Consider the following 16,207-nt stretch of genomic DNA (forward strand, 5'->3'; position numbering starts at 1 on the left):
TGAACCATTCATAAAATTTTTTATTATGGATCTGTTTTATTTTGTCCACAGAACATATTTCATCATAGGGATAGTAATCTATATGTGAAAAAAACCCCCAAAACACGAGTGACTTGAAATCATGCATGATGGCACTGAAATTCTCTTCGCGACCCAAACTGAATGTGGAAGAAAGAGAAGGAGGAGGATGAACAGGAGGAGGATGAACAGGAGGAGGATGAACAGGAGGAGGATGAACAGGAGGAGGATGAACAGGAGGAGGATGAACAGGAGGAGGATGAAGAGGAGGAAGAGGAGGAGGAGGAGGAGGAGAAATTGAAGGAGAAGAAAAAAAAAGAAGAAGAAGAAGAAAGAGAGAGAAGGGGGCCAGAGGTAGAGGGAGAGAGGGGGAGGGAGAGAAAGTGCCCTTGATATGATTATGAGCACCCCACGTCATTCTGTACTATAAGCACTACTTGGCTTAGGACACAAGTAGGCTTGCATATAGTCATAAATTAGCCAGCAAACATTGGTGGACTATAGATTGGACAGTTAAAAACATTATTCTTCAATTCTGTATCATGATTAGGCAGGAATTCTACTTCTATATGCCATAATGAGGTCCTGAATTCATCTTTTATCCTGTACGGCCCATGAAATGAAATGGAGGCAGAAATACGCCCTCTATCGATCACTCGGCGGTTTGCATCCTAAAATGACGAACGAGCCCGCCCATTAGCGTACTACGCAAAATCGGGAGAGTGTTCCCTGTTAGCGCACTGTGTGCGCTTCTATACTCTTTGGTACTGCCGTATGCATATATGACATCATCATGACGTACAGCAGGTGTGAGGCAATCTGATGCTACGCTTGGCTTTCTACTAGGGAATTCTCCATCTTCACACACCTAGGCATAATGTACATAAATACAGAATGTGTAACATACACATACAGCACTATGCAGAACATGTTCGAGCTTTCCACACATAACACACGCTTGCCATAACCACACACCAATCCCCAGATGAGGAGCGTGACATGACTGCATTCAAACTATACATTTACAAATTCGAACATCCATTAAGAAACACATTCTTGACATCGTATTTCATTGGTGAAAAACATCTTCTCACACATAAAGGTGAGTAATTCCCTCACACACATTGCCAGGTTATCAGTATTAATTGAAACGTGATACTGTATGTAGTCCCACATGTGCAAATTAATGTCTCTATGCTATGCTTTTTTCATGCCTACTGATATAACGAGATATCGGCTATAACGAGGAAAAAGACTTAGTCCCGACCTTCTCAATATATCAAGTTTTCCCTTTACTTCAACAAATGGCAGATTCTTTGTTGGTACCCTCCGGCACCAAATACTGCATCTTTTGTAAGAAGTATACAGTTGTCGGCCTACCTTATTGACACTGTAGGTTACAAAATACATACTCCACTTTGAAATTTGTATTAAACACATAACTTCAGAAGAAAATCATCACTATTTCTTTGAACACAAACATGTACTGGTAATATACGTGTGTGTAGGCTTATTCAAATCCTTATGCACAGGTTTCAAGATACACTACAATTGGTGCAGTGGACTCCTGCTAATATAACAAAGTCCTCGGGACCAGCAGTTTTCTTTTGTATTATCGAAATTTAATTATGTCGAAATTTCATCATAACCGAACAAATAAACAATTAAAAAAACAATCAAACAGAAAATGCTGTGGCCTGAATGTTAACATCTATATATTTGGAATTTTGTTAAAACTGTGTTTGTTATAATGGGAGTGCAATGTATTGCAGATCTAAACATAGGTGTGTCCAACCATGCATCCAGTATTAAGACTTGCAAAGGGTGATGTACTGCAACTTTTCAGGAATTTGCCCTTCTGCATACAAATTCACTGTGGAAAAATAGGTATCCACTTCCTCAGATGTCATCCATCTTTAAAAAAGTAAATAATCCAAATATTTAAGATTCCTCTTTAATGATTAATCTTGCACAATAATTGTTGCAATCTTTATGAGCTTTCTGAAGTTGTACCCATGCTCAGGCTCTGGTGGGGGATAAATGATACTAAAGACAAATGTCACAGATATAGACAATACAGCAAAAACAGTAAGGAAGAACCGGAGAGAGCGGAACCATGATGGGAAGCCAGTGAAGTATGTATCTACTACACCAGCTAGTGCAAGTCCTGAGATGATACAGAAGAGGCCAGCTTGAATCGGCATCAGAAGTCCCATCCAGGCAATGAGTGATGGGGTCACGCTATAACCAAGGCTCAGCCAGCTGGGCACCTGGCTTGGAGCCAGAGCATATCCCCATCGCACACCACCTAGGAAGGAGAGGATTGTGGCACCATAAGCTACCTGAGCGAATGCGATGTTTGGTCCACAGGACATACTGATTATTGAGTAGGCTGCAGGAACAGCGAATGGAACAAGCCCAGAGAGACCAAGCGCAATAGCTGGTGTTGGTGCTGACCAAAGCTCTGTGATATGTCTATGCCACCATCTGTCTTTTCGTCGCGCCTCTTCTTTACCAACCATCTGATGGTGATCTGCAGATGAGGTAAAGCTTGAGTTACCAAATGTGCTTCTCCAGGGTGTAATGCCAGGCGAGTTAAATCTGCTCAACTCAGGGTATGACCTACAATGATGATCCTTGAGGTAGGTAGATGATGAGAAGATGCTGTACTGCTGTGCGTGTTTAACAGGGGTTGCTGACTGTAGAGTGATCTTACAAGCCGAAGACATCATAGCCAGGCATCCCTGTTCAAATGACATTACAACGCAAATAAAGTTAAATGAACAAATATATCACGATACTGTATCATCATGGCTTAATATAAGTTGAAGCCTTGGGAAGATAACATTCTTGTTATCCAGGGCGTGATATGATACAATGTTACATAGTTTTTGACAAAGTGAAGCACATGCTTTCAATCAAAAGAGGTAGAAATTGCATGAAAGGGAAGAAAACTTGCAAAGATGTTAAAATTTGTGGACAAGCCATATATATAGCATAAAGGCATACTTTGGCATCAACTTTTTTAAACTGTACATATACAGCGTATATGTACATAGCCCCTCTTTGCGGAGACAATTTTGGGTCTTCCAAACAAATTTCAAAGTTATAATTGGTTATTTTGATTACAGTCGTACAAATGGGAAAATAAATTTCTCTTCTAGTATTCATAACTGAAAGTTGTATTCAAATCAATCAATTTCATATTTTAATCAAGTAATTTCACTGGTTGATTATTGAAAAACATGCAAAATAGTATTCCAAAGATTAAATTACAATGCATTACATAGTAACACATAAATATCTAACAAAAAAGTGCACATGTACAAGTGCAAACATGCAGTTCCAACAATATAAGAATAATCACACGACAATTATGCATCTTCTTAAGAACAAAATAAGAAGGCAATTATCAACAAAAGAATAATGCTATAAAAGGATAAATATTATTGTTAATGTCAGCACATATAGACACATGTACAGATGCATACACATCACAGTACTCATATTATGCACACTCAGCTCATGCACCCATTAAAACACTTGAAAACACATGTATTCACAAACTTTTTTAGATAAAAACAATATTTTGTATAATAAACAATTCGGTTCTAGATAAGGTTTTAGTACAGATATGGCTCTTTTAGAATTTGTTAATAATGTGTCTACACCATTTGAAGAGTGATGTTCAGGTGTCCATTGTTACTTCACAATCACTAGCCATCATACTGCATACTTTTCCTTCTTCCTTGCACATGCGTGGTAGTGACCTAAACTTCTCGACCCAAAGATTGAAAAGTTTGGCTGCCAGTATGAACGGACAACCGAAGATCACAAAGACTTTAAAAAAGAAGATCAGAATATATGAAAAATTGTCCCATAAAGCCCACCTCTGGATCTATCATGAATCCTCCCCCCCCCAAAAAAAAAAAAAAAATCTAGAAATGTGTTGAGTGTTCACTTTCCTTGAACTACATTGTGTAAGGTTAATTTGATGAATGGCTATACTGTTTAAGAGAGCAAGTATTTGAGGATTTAAGGATTTTTAATTGACCTTTGACCCTTTCATAAGTTTATGTATTGAGTAATTTCCAAAGTATGGCGGAAAAGGTGTAATTTCAGCATTAAATAGTAACATTTTAGCATTCCAACCTGGACTTTGACTCTATCTTGACCTATGGTGTATGACCAATGACCCTGGAATTCCCAAGAGAATCACTGTCAGGCAGTACATCTTTAATATGTACTAAGTTTCACACATGATGATACCTTGAGCCACTTCCGAGATATGAAGCAAATAAAGAAATTTCACATTTTCATTTGACCTTTGACCTTTTGGCCAAAAACTTTCCCAGACAATCTCTATTGGGTACACAAAATACATGTATACATGTACACTAACTTTTAAGAAAATACCTTCTGGCATTGCAGAGATATGGGGGAAATGTTAAAATTTTGAGGATTTGACCTTGACATTGACATTTGACCCCACAACCCACCAAATCCCAAGTGAATCACTGCCAGGCAGTACATGCATATATGTACTAAATTCCATAAAGAAACCCTTAACCTCTTCCTAAATTACGAGAAAAAAGTGCTATTTTCACTTGACCTTTGACCTCATGGCCCAAAACTTAACATGTATACCCCTTTCATAAACTCAATTATGTGGATAATATCCGCATAATTTGGTCGTAAAATCAGAGCGGGGCAAGAATTATCCACTTTTTTTCGACGCTTCTATAATCCGCATAATAGCAGCATCGGGACCAGATTTGGAGTTTGTGAACGCAAATCCAAAGTTATGCGGATAATTGCCGGGGTGCGGTCACAGGAGGGACGCGTGCAGTCACCATGACGATTATCGGCCTTTTTCAGGACAGGTGCTCGTAAAAAAAAGTGCGGATAATTTTCAGAGTTTGTGAACGCATTTTTTATTGAAATGTCCGCATAATTCTTAGGCGGATAATTGGAGGATGTGTTTATGAAAAGGGTATGACTTGAGAATCTTTATTGGGTAATGCGTGTATATACAGTCAAACCTGTCTACAGCAGCCACCCAAGGGAGACGAAAAGAGTGGCCATTATAGACAGGTGGCCGCTATAGACAGGTCATCCAACTCTTGTGTGCACTGCCTACATGTACATGTAGCATCATTGTATACATCTTGTACTTACAATAATACATGTACATGTATGTGTATACATATGCACACGTGTGTTTCATGCAATGAACAATGGCGGTGTTTATGAAGTTGGTGCACAGTAGCATGTGTTTAGTTTTGAATAAAGCTTTACACTAGTGCATTATTACGACTAAATGAATGATGAATGCAGCGTTGGCGATCACTGAACGTTGCCCATGAATGACTGGCACAGCTTCAAAGCAGAAAAATATGCTGAATTATCGGCTCTGCTACAGCTCTGTGTGGGTCCGTGGCTGCTATAGACAGGTGAAAATCTACTGCGGGAAACAAAATTTGTGGCCGCTGGCCAGATTAGTAGACAGGTGGCCACTATACAAAGGGTCTTTAACAGGGCTTTTATCTCAGCGGGAGTTTTCAGTGGCTGCTATAGACAAGTGGTCGCTATAGACAGGTGGCAGGTTTGACTGTACTAAGTTTCAAGAAAATATCTTCTGGCCATGCATAGATAGGGGGAAATAGTGAAATTTTTAGGATTTGACCCTGACCTTGACCTTTGACTTTGAGCATGTGTGCCCAAATGTTCATAGGCACAACTTCCATCCACTCACACATGTACATGCTCAGTTTTATTGGGATACCTCAAACAGTTTTTTTTTATTTATGCTGTCCACAAAATTGATTACGAACGGAAGGGCTCATGGACTGACTGGCTCTGAAGTGACTTGTTATAGTCAGTCCTGTGTTACCTGCTGCCCTGCTTCGTTTGTTGAGATATATTATCTGGGAAACATATTGCTGGTGGAGAATTGATACGCCTACATTGGTGAAAGACTCCATTCTTATGTCTGTGGCCATTATAACTATACACAGCCCAGTTGCTGTATAAATAGCGACAGGGCTGTACCGGAACGGCCCACAACACAAACAGAGCTCAGCGATCGCTTTCGATACGATCGCTTTGAGTTTTGATACTTGACATCATTTTTTGTCACATCAAACTCATTAAATGTAATCTTCATTAACTCTTCATATGCCATGGTGGAAACCCCCTTTGTGCCACATTATTCTGAGACACTAACGGTTTCATGCTTTGAGAAAACATTCTGTTTTTCAAGTCTATGTAACTTCTTTAGATTTCTGGTGAGCAGGGACAAATAGTGAGTAAAGTTGTAGAGAAAATGCCAAGCTTTGCTTAAATGTATTATTATATGACAAATCTATGATTGTTTTTCTTTCACATGACCAGTAGCTACATTACTGCAAAGGCATGACTTTTGCACACAAAACAGTGACAGAAACTTAGAAATTACTCTCAAATCCAGTAGAGAACACCTCTTGACAGTCAATCACTACATGAAATGCAAGCTATATGTGAGAGGAACGGAAGCGCGAGAAATGCTTTCATTGTACCGCGGCATTTGGCGATTTATCAATCGGATTAGGCGGATTAGTGCGTTTGAGCAGATATATGAAGTTGGCACGCCGTCGACTCGAGTCGGACGTGCGAACATGGCACATAAAGAGATAATGACACTACATAGCTATGTTATCGATATTGACATACACATTTCACCTAGTCTAGTAGACTAGTACAATGTAGTCCCCCGACTAGGGCCTATAGGCTCTAGGTACCTTAGCACTCGACTTGACCATGTTGATGAACAGATAATGAACTGCATGTCACAAAACAGATCTATGGATTGAAAATGGACACAGCTCAATTCCACTGCCAAGCTTCCCGATTCCGTCGATCAGTGTTGTGCTACCATGTCCATGTTATGCGGCTCAGATTGCTGAACTTTGCATAGTACGTACAGATTGTGACGCGTACAGTCGGCACACTAGCCAAGCGAGGCCACCCAGCGTGGCCGCTGTGGGGAGCTGTCGGGTTCCGAGTATCCGTACGTACTAACTACACTCTAGCTGCTCGATCTACTAGCAGCTGCTCAGCTCAGCTAGCTCAGCTCATCACTCGTGCATGCACTTCTACACTCTTTGTTACGTCACTGACCAACCTGCGCAGCTAGGATGCACACAAACATAACTGAGGAACGTCCTTAAAATAGTTCTAAAATGTGAGTTAGGGATAGAAACAACCACTGTAAAAATTTAAATCCATAAAATCGATGTTAAAGGTAGGGAATCCCATTTGCATGCCTTAAATGAACAGTTGTATAAATACAGTGGTATGTTGAAGAGAGTATCATTTTAGAAACTCCCATAAAGTATTGAAAGTGGAAGGTAACATTTAGTACATTTTTATTGGCCGTTAGATTTTTAATTTAATTTTGGTGTGGCTCACCATAAATTCCAGTACATTACTAGGCTACCTTTGCAGACCCATGCACTGCATGTGTGTCCATCATGTACATTGGCTTCCTGTTGAAAAACGTATTAACTTCAGGATTCTTCTTCTTGTTTACCGTACATTGCGCAAATTTGCCCCTGTCTACCTTCAAAATACTCTTCATCTTCACCAACCACCACGTAATCTACGTTCATCAAACTCGCTAAAATTACAGGTACCTCGAATCAAGCATAATTGGGGGGATCGGGCTTTTTCATATATGGGCCCAAAACTATGGAATGGCCTACCAAAATCTCTTAGAGAAGCATCTTCCATTGATAGTTTCAAAAAGAATCTCAAGACGTATATTTTAAATTTGAATTGACAATATTGTATGCCTGTATGTAATGTATGTGTACGTATATATTGTTTGTTGGTTTATTGTCTTATTATTTTCTGTGATACTGTTGTAACGTGACACAATATGTACTCTGTTCTATAGCGCCTTGAGTATCTTTTTTAGGTAGAAATGTGCGCTCTACAAGAGTCTCACTATTATTATTATTATATTTTTGTGAAGAAAGTTCATCAAACCTTACAAACATTTCTATATACATTCTTGCCACACAAAATGTTACATCAGCTCTTATACTTTTAGATTTGTGTTTATAGATAAACTAGAAATATCACTTAAGGTGATTAATACCCCCGCCCCGTGACGACAGTCTTACCCAAGGAATGATCTTTCCTTGATCTTCTGCCATTTAAATGCCGTTACCATGGCAACGCAGCTTCCGACACGTCCGAAAAATGTCTTGCACATCTTCCCACCAAGACTATTGGGTGTGCCACATTTCATAAGCTTTTGTCAAAAACTGAGGAAGTAGTTCAATCCACAAGATCTTTCCTTGATCTTCCACCATTAATATGCCGTTACCATGGCAATGCAGCTTCCGACATGTCCAAAAAATATGTCTTGCACATCTTCCCACCAAGACCAATGTGTGTGCCACATTTCATGAGCTTCAGTCGAATACAGAGGAAGTAGTTCAATCCGCAAGATCTTTCCTTGATCTTCTGCCATTTATATGCCGTTACCATGGCAACGCAGCTTCCGACACGTCCGAAAAATATGTCTTCCACATCTCCCCACCAAGATCAAGGTGTGTGCCACATTTCATAAGCTTTGGTCAAAAAACTGAGGAAGTAGTTAAATCCGCAAGATCTTTCCTTGATCTTCTGCCATTACTATGCGGTTACCATGGCAACGTACTTTCGGGTACTGTCAGAAAATGCGTCTTGCACATCTACAACCAAAGGCACACATCTGTACCAAGTTTCGTGGAAATTGGGCAAAAACTGAGGAAGCAGTTTGCAACAAAAAATTTTCCATCATTTTGGGTCATAATATGTGAGCTGTTACCATGGCAACATACTTTTTGTCACTGTCAAGAAATGTGTCATGCTGACCTATATCCTAAGACAAACATTCAATATGAATTCCATGAGAATTGGAAGAACACTGATGAAGCAGTTTTGCCATGAAGCATTTTGCCCTATATTTAACCAATAACATGCCGTTACCATGGCAACGCACTTTTTGCCACTGCGGAAATATGTGTCTTGCACATTAACATATTCAGATGAACATCTGTACCTAATTTCATAAAAATTGATCAAAAACTGTGGGAGGAGTTCGCGACGCAAGATTTGTACCCATTTTTGCCCATAATATGCCGTTACCATGGCAACGTACTTTTGGGTACTGTCAAAAAATACGTCTTGCACATCTACAACCCAAGGCACACATCTGTGCCAAGTTTTATGGGAATCGGTTGAAAACTGAGGAAGTAGTTCGCGACGCAAGATTTGCAACGGACCGACCGCCCGACCGTCCGCTGATTCCTATATACCCCCTTCAAACTTCGTTTGGCGGGGGTATAAAAATACAGCAGACTGCAACAAAAAGGCTTAAGTGTGGCTGACACAGAGAACTACTGAGTAATTAAGAGTTTTGTGCATTATTCAAATTGTAGATAACTGTTGACTTCCAAATTTCTAAGCAGTGGCCTGAACAAGTCCCCTGAGGTTCATATTTAATGTTTTGCTGCATTTTGGGAGGTCTGTAAAAGGTATATTGTTAAATACACAAAATGCGAAAATGTCTTCCAGACTAAACGATCTACGGTTACTGTTTAATGAGAAAAATACTGCTATCTCCTTGTATATTTTAGGCTTTATTGCATAAATTGTATATGGTAGGATGTTTTGTGATACAACAGACCTACACATATGCGTCAAATGTGATATCTTGAATTTTTTATTTTTTTTTTAAATCACTGCTCCAAAGGTAAACAGGACCTTTAAAGGGCAGTTTATAACCTCGCATGTGACAAATGAAGCAAATACATGAGATAGTCTTTGTTGAGCTAAAATGACATGAAATTTATTTGCACTCCGAAAAATAAAGCAAGAAAGGGGTTATAGAATGTTATGGTGTCGGGATCGAAACATCACAAGTATTTTGCAAGATGGATTGTGTGTATTTTTTGCATTTATTACCTCTGCCAAGGGAGGAGGTTATGTTTTCTTTGCCATTTGTTTGTTTGCTTGTGAGCAAAATAACTCAAAAAGTAGTGAACGGATTTGGATAAAACTTACAGAAAAGGTTGAGAATGACACAAGGAACAGACGATAAAATTTTGGTAGTGATCCGGTATTTTTGTGGATTTTACGAAGGATTTTTGATATTTTGGCAGGTAGGGTCAATGAACATGAGACTTCACACTGCGCATTTTTAAGGTTGGCATATGCGCATTTAATAAAGTGCATGCACTAGTTTCTGCTAGGGCGAGACTTGTCCCACAGCTGAAGGTCAATAACGTAACAAAAGACTTCTGTATTGGGAAATCGGCCGACTTTTCAGCATACATGATACATGAGGGTGGAAATCACTGATCTCTTCTTCTTCTTCTTCTTCTTCTTCCTGTTCAGTACAGTCCACCTTTGGTGTATTGTTGTACTGTTGGCAGGCATGGTGCGGAGGTGTTTATGTGCAGTGCAGGTTAAAATGACTACATTTTCTACAGTGCAGCTAAAAACATCCCATTCCCTTCTAGCGGAGTTGAATATCCTGCACCGCTTGCTTAAACTGAGCTTATGGAAGAACAAGATCAGGAGTGGAAATGAGCTGCTTGGTGGAGGTCTGTGCTCTCAGAGTGCTTCTCTAGTTCCATTTGTTTGTTGTTGTTGTTTTTTTTTTCTCCCTAGTGAAGGAAGGTAGTGCTTATAAAATGCAATCACAGGATTGAAGGGTATGGAATTGCAAACTTGTTCCGAGGAAAATTCTATGAAACATAATGCCTAATATGAGGAATGTCTCATCCGAGCGGAATCTCCTAATTATTTCTAAAGATTCATCCCTAAAGCCTGCTCCCCACCCTGTGGAGCTTGTCTCTAGCATAGACCAATTTGGTTTGGGTACCGTTTTTTTAATGGTAATTTGTAACTGAGGGGCTTCAAGTATGCCTAACAAAAGACAATTTATGCACTGACATAGCAACGCACCTTGCTCATGGCATAACCCATTGGAAGTGCTTTTGTTCTTCTTGGGAAGCCCCCAGTTATGGCCGCCATCAGTTATAGTGCTCTGAAGTCAGATTCATCTATAAAGACTGTCTTTGAACACTGGTGACTGTGGCTGCATGTGGCATAAAGACAAAATGCATACACGTGTATTTACACATGAAATGAACGAACATGCTTGTGCTTTGAATGATCAGTGTTTCCACTGGCAACAGGTGTACAAGTTTGTACAACCAAGACATGAATCCAACATGCATTCAAATAGGCAATAGGAAGTAGGCCATGAAAAAGTAGGAAAAATGTTATGATGATGGTGATAAAAATATTTTAGAATAGACTTTGTACACACAATTTTGAGGTCAGCAATTCAATAAAGCATCAATGTTTGAGAAGGACAAGGGTGATACGCTACAACCACTGCTTTCAGTATACATGTATGAATTGAATCCAATAGGGTTAATTCTCCATTTACTGTGCACGGTGCCCATTTGGACAAATTCAGATCCTATCCCCAGGCTAGGGATGCTACCTGCTAAGTTTGGTGAAAATTTGTGACAGGGTTTTCTAGAAGTCGACAAAAATGTGAAAAGTTTATGCACAATGAATGCCAGACGATATGAGCAATCGCAAAAGATCACTTGAGCTAAAAATAAGAAACATCAACTAAGACAAAAATGTTGGATCATTTTTCTACAAATAAGGTTAATCCACATCAAATCAATCAATTTTCAGACAGTTTGTAACCAGACCTCCTTCAATTTTCTTTAAACTCGCACTAAATGTTCACTCAAGTGTCTGTATCAAAGTTTCTGAAATATTCTGCCCCAAGGTCAAATGGTTGCTAGGATATGGCCTCTCTCAGCAACCAATGCGTGGTCGAACAACCAAGTTTAAATAAAATTGGCTATTTTTGATTGACTGTGGAAGTTCATTCTTCGTTTGTACAAAAATTCCATAAATTGCTATGTCGGGCAAGCTAAAGAATTATGCCACTCTGAAAACGAATAAAGTGTCTATCCATAAACCAACTGAGAAAGAAGAAAAGTCACTTGTTCCAATCGTCGCCGGTCACACGAACCGAAGAATCACTCGATTTTGGGTCAAATTTTCGATTTTGAGATTTTCACTCATTTCGATAGTAGACATTCCATACTACAATGTACATATTCTGAAATTCTCAGTGTGTAATTCGGTGGAATTTTTACGTAGTTATCACTTTTGTAGAAGTATGTAATTCCATTTGTGAAAATTATTTGTTTTCCCCATAGACGCCTGTGTTAAACAATCGGGCGATTCGACGGTTCGGTGACCGCGCGTACTAGTACGCGCGGTCACCGAACCGACGAATCAGTGCGCATTGACTTGTGTGTAGTTTTTGAGATTCAACAGTTCATTGACCGCGCGCACAGTGCGCGTACTATGTAATACATGCGTTGACAATAACAACGCTCAATGTACATGTACACATGGACACACATGGAAAATGACGTTCTTTGCAGACCGAAAATACATGCATGCAGCTCTTTGACGATTTCCCGCTTATCTGTTAACAATACAATTCGATAAAAACTTCACAAGTTAGAGCAAGAATTGAAGTCTGATGTACTACAAAAATAATTGGAAATTATAGACATGAAAGTGTAGCAACCATAAGTCAAAAATGGGTTAACTTCAAACGCGATTTTCTCGAACTGTCATTCTTACGCAAACCTGAGGAATTCGTCGGTTCGTGTGAGCGGCGACACAATGTGCAGATGAGCTAAACTCCTAAATGTTTAATTGCTTTAATGGACCCATATCATTGCAGTCATTTTCTCATAGCATTGAGTGACTTAAAGTTAGGTGCTAAGTAGTGCTGTTGTTAGTGTGACCTCTGCAGGGGCATTGGTAATAATGCAGCAACAGTAAGCAAAGTAAATTGTGTCATTCACTGCTTTTTATTCTTTTTTTTAATGCAGTCAACAATCACAATTCAGTGCATGATATTAGCAGTAATATCAGAGATATTGGTAGGATGAAGGACCATAAAGTTCAGATTTTGAAACCGCAAACTTAGTTAAACAAATACGTTAATAGGAAAGGAGACATTTCTATAAAAATCTAAAAGAAAACTGCAGTAACTCTAGAAATTCACTAAGTACATGAATATTGAGTCTGTGTACACTGAGAGACCACTCATTTGATTTGATCCCCTATGTACATTGTATGTATACTCTGATTACCTGGCTTGGTTGCATCAGCGTCCAGCTGAGAAGATGTCTCACTCCTCCATGCAGGACCCTCAAAGACAGTGATGGCATCATGTCTTCTGGTTAAGAAGTCAAAAGAAGACTTTTCTTCCTGCAGAATACAATAAATCAATGTGCACATATTGTGTTAGGGGAGCCTCAAGGACCACAATACTGATGTGCCTAATATGTTTCTTTTGGAAGCGGCAGTAAGTTGGGGGGGGGGGGGGGAGGATAATGACTGTACATTTGGAATTAAAGAGAAGTGCTATGTGCATTAACCTTTTCCTTTGGTAGGAGGGAAGGTAGTGTGAATTGAAGAAAATACACATTAAAGGACAAGTTCACCTTCATAAACATAAGGATTGAGAAAATGCAGCTATATTAGTAGAACACGTCAGTGAAAGTTTGAGGAAAATTGGACAATCGATTGAAAAGTTATGAATTTTTAAAATTTTTGTGTTGGAACTGCTGGACGAGGAGACTACTACAGCTTGTGATGTCATACATATGAGTACAACAGTAGAAAGAAAATGTAAAGAAAATTCAACATATTTTCATTTTTTTTTCTCATAACAAAAGAGCATTTGACTTGCCTCTTTCTAAAGGTAGGGGGAATAATATTACCCATGACATATGTCGGTAACGAGTCAAGGGAATGTGTACTTTTTTCAAAAGATGAAATTTTGTGAAATTCTCTTTATATTTTTCCTTATGTAGTTGTACGCATGTGACATCGTACACTGCAGTAGTCTTCTCATCCAGCCATTACTGCACAAAAATTTCAAAAATTCATAACTTTTGAACGGATTGTCCGATTTTCCTCAAACTTTCAATGATGTGTTCTAGTAATATTGCTACATTTTCTCAATCCTCATGTTGATGAAGGTGAACTTGTCCTTTAATGGAGGAGTAACATAATTGAATACAGACTTTTTTCCTTTCATATTTGCTACAATTTGAGAAATTGAACTTAGATCTTTGAAGATGTTAATCTGACTGGTAAATCTCTACTAGAAGCGAATTGTCACTGATTGTAGATTGTTTGCTGTGGGGTCATGAGGGAACACAAATCTGTGAAATAGTGTGCACTTTCTACATTGTGTGTGAGTATCAAGTGATGTGCCCCCACCATTTCCTTGGGGCTTGTCTTCAAAATATGACTTATATGCTGTAAAATTACATTAAGATTACCACTGATTTTTGTCTGTTATGATAATAATGTAAAACAGCTAGAAACGTCGCTATGGCAACTGGTATGCCTCTGCCATCGATTATGCATGGTTCTCCCACTAAGTCTAGAGACTGAGTAGAGTTCTAGAGTAGAAGACTGTTTCACATAATTGTCAAAAATTAAAATGACATGTTCGCATGCTTGTCACAAATGAGTTAAGTGTTTACTTTCCTTGTAATACCCAGAATGGCGAGTATAGTTTTGGAGTAGAGTGTTTTGAGATAAAAAAATATAGAATAATAAAAGTCGGTGTACCAACTTCTATTCCATGGGGGATCCAGGCTAACTTGGACCCGGGGACACTGCAGTAGTCTTCTCATCCAGCCGTTACTGCACAAAAACTTCAAAAATTCATAACTTTTGAACGGATTGTCCGATTTTCCTCAAACTTTCAATGATGCGTTCTAGTAATATTGCTACATTTTCTCAATCCTTATGTTGATGAAGGTGAACTTGTCCTTTAAACACATGCATTACTTGGACCATTTGCTGCTAGTCTGTCCTCTGCAACCACTCTCTGACCCAAACAAACAGTCTTTCTTATCTTCTTCCTTTCTTGTTTTTCTTTATTTTATTTCTCTATGCTGCACAATAGCTGTAGCAGCAGCCTGTCAAAGCAGCTCTTCAAGGATAGCAACACCTTGAGCCTCTTCTTGGCAGAAATTTATTTCCATGTAGGGGGGCCTACTGGAAATCCATCTTGAACGGTTGTCACAAGAGATCTGAATTCAGCATGTTCAGTGGAAGGTTTTACGTTCGTTTTATGGGTCTGACTGTATACATAATCGCCTGGTACTTTTCTAGGTCCAAGAACATTCGCAAAATTGTCGCAAAGGATTTGCAAACAGTTGCTAATATTTGCAAAATTGTCGCTAACATTTGCAAAATTGTCGCTAAACATTTGCTAACATTCGCTCATAGTCGCCATCTGTGTTTCGCAAACGTTCGCTCAAGTGTTGCTAATTGTCGCTAAACATCGCTAAAAGTCGCTAACTGTAGCTAATGGCAGAAGCGAACCTTGATTTTTCGCAAACGTTCGTCAGAAAAGTTGGCGAATCTCAAATTCGCTACGTTCGCAAACGTTCGCCGCTCAGTGAGATACCAGCTCCAACGTTCTACCGCCACGGTAGCCCGACCAGACTCTGTGCGAAGCACATGTGCGAAGCACGGCGCGACTTCTATTATAGTACTGCGACAGGGCTGTGACTGTGAGTAATATTTAATTAAATACATTGTACAAGTACGACGATTCAGCTCAGATGTTTCAAATCAGAAACACTGATTGACGTCTTAAGATTTGCCTTTTAAATCTAACACTCTAGCAGAGCACTTGCTGAGTCTTTATGTCAAAAGTAAGATAATTTTACGTACCGCATTTGATCCAGGACTCGGCAGAAGTCAGGCGCCACTGATTGACATAATTTTATATTTGAGCGATCGCGAGCCGGCCCTAACCTATAGTACCATCTACCGGCGGCGGCGGCTGCGGCGCTGGGATCGGTGGGGTCGGGCTAACTCGGCCCACGGGACAACTCGTCCCACCCGTCGAGGGTGGGCCGCGTTGTCCAGCTCGTTGGTATCGATAGTGTTAGTAATCGTTTGTCTCTGTTTGTGTTCATTTTGTCTTTATGACGTCTCTTTTAACCGTAATTTTGATGGAAATGTGTTCAGTGAGTTCTTTAAAAAATATTGTCGAACTTTTGCGGGG

At 39.4% G+C, this 16,207-nt stretch overlaps 1 protein-coding gene across 2 annotated transcripts; it reads right to left on the bottom strand.

Moving 5' to 3' along the window:
* Positions 1 to 386: 386 nt before the first annotated feature.
* LOC140236930 (transmembrane protein 69-like) lies at positions 387 to 15,903 on the bottom strand. 2 transcript variants are annotated; one of them, XM_072316869.1, is made up of 3 exons: positions 15,871 to 15,903; positions 13,260 to 13,377; positions 387 to 2,762 (listed from the first exon to the last, which is right to left on the bottom strand). In XM_072316869.1, the coding sequence occupies exons 2-3, from the start codon at positions 13,338 to 13,340 to the stop codon at positions 1,980 to 1,982; spliced, it is 864 nt and encodes a 287-aa protein (XP_072172970.1). In that variant the 5' UTR covers positions 13,341 to 13,377; positions 15,871 to 15,903; the 3' UTR covers positions 387 to 1,979. The 2 variants fall into 2 exon arrangements, with proteins under 2 accessions (XP_072172970.1, XP_072172971.1); XM_072316870.1 differs by lacking the exon at positions 15,871 to 15,903 and adding an exon at positions 11,020 to 11,152 and having other exon boundaries at positions 13,260 to 13,295.
* Positions 15,904 to 16,207: the final 304 nt, after the last annotated feature.

This window comes from Diadema setosum, chromosome 13 (genome assembly GCF_964275005.1).
Source record: "Diadema setosum chromosome 13, eeDiaSeto1, whole genome shotgun sequence".
NCBI lineage: Eukaryota > Metazoa > Echinodermata > Echinoidea > Diadematoida > Diadematidae > Diadema > Diadema setosum.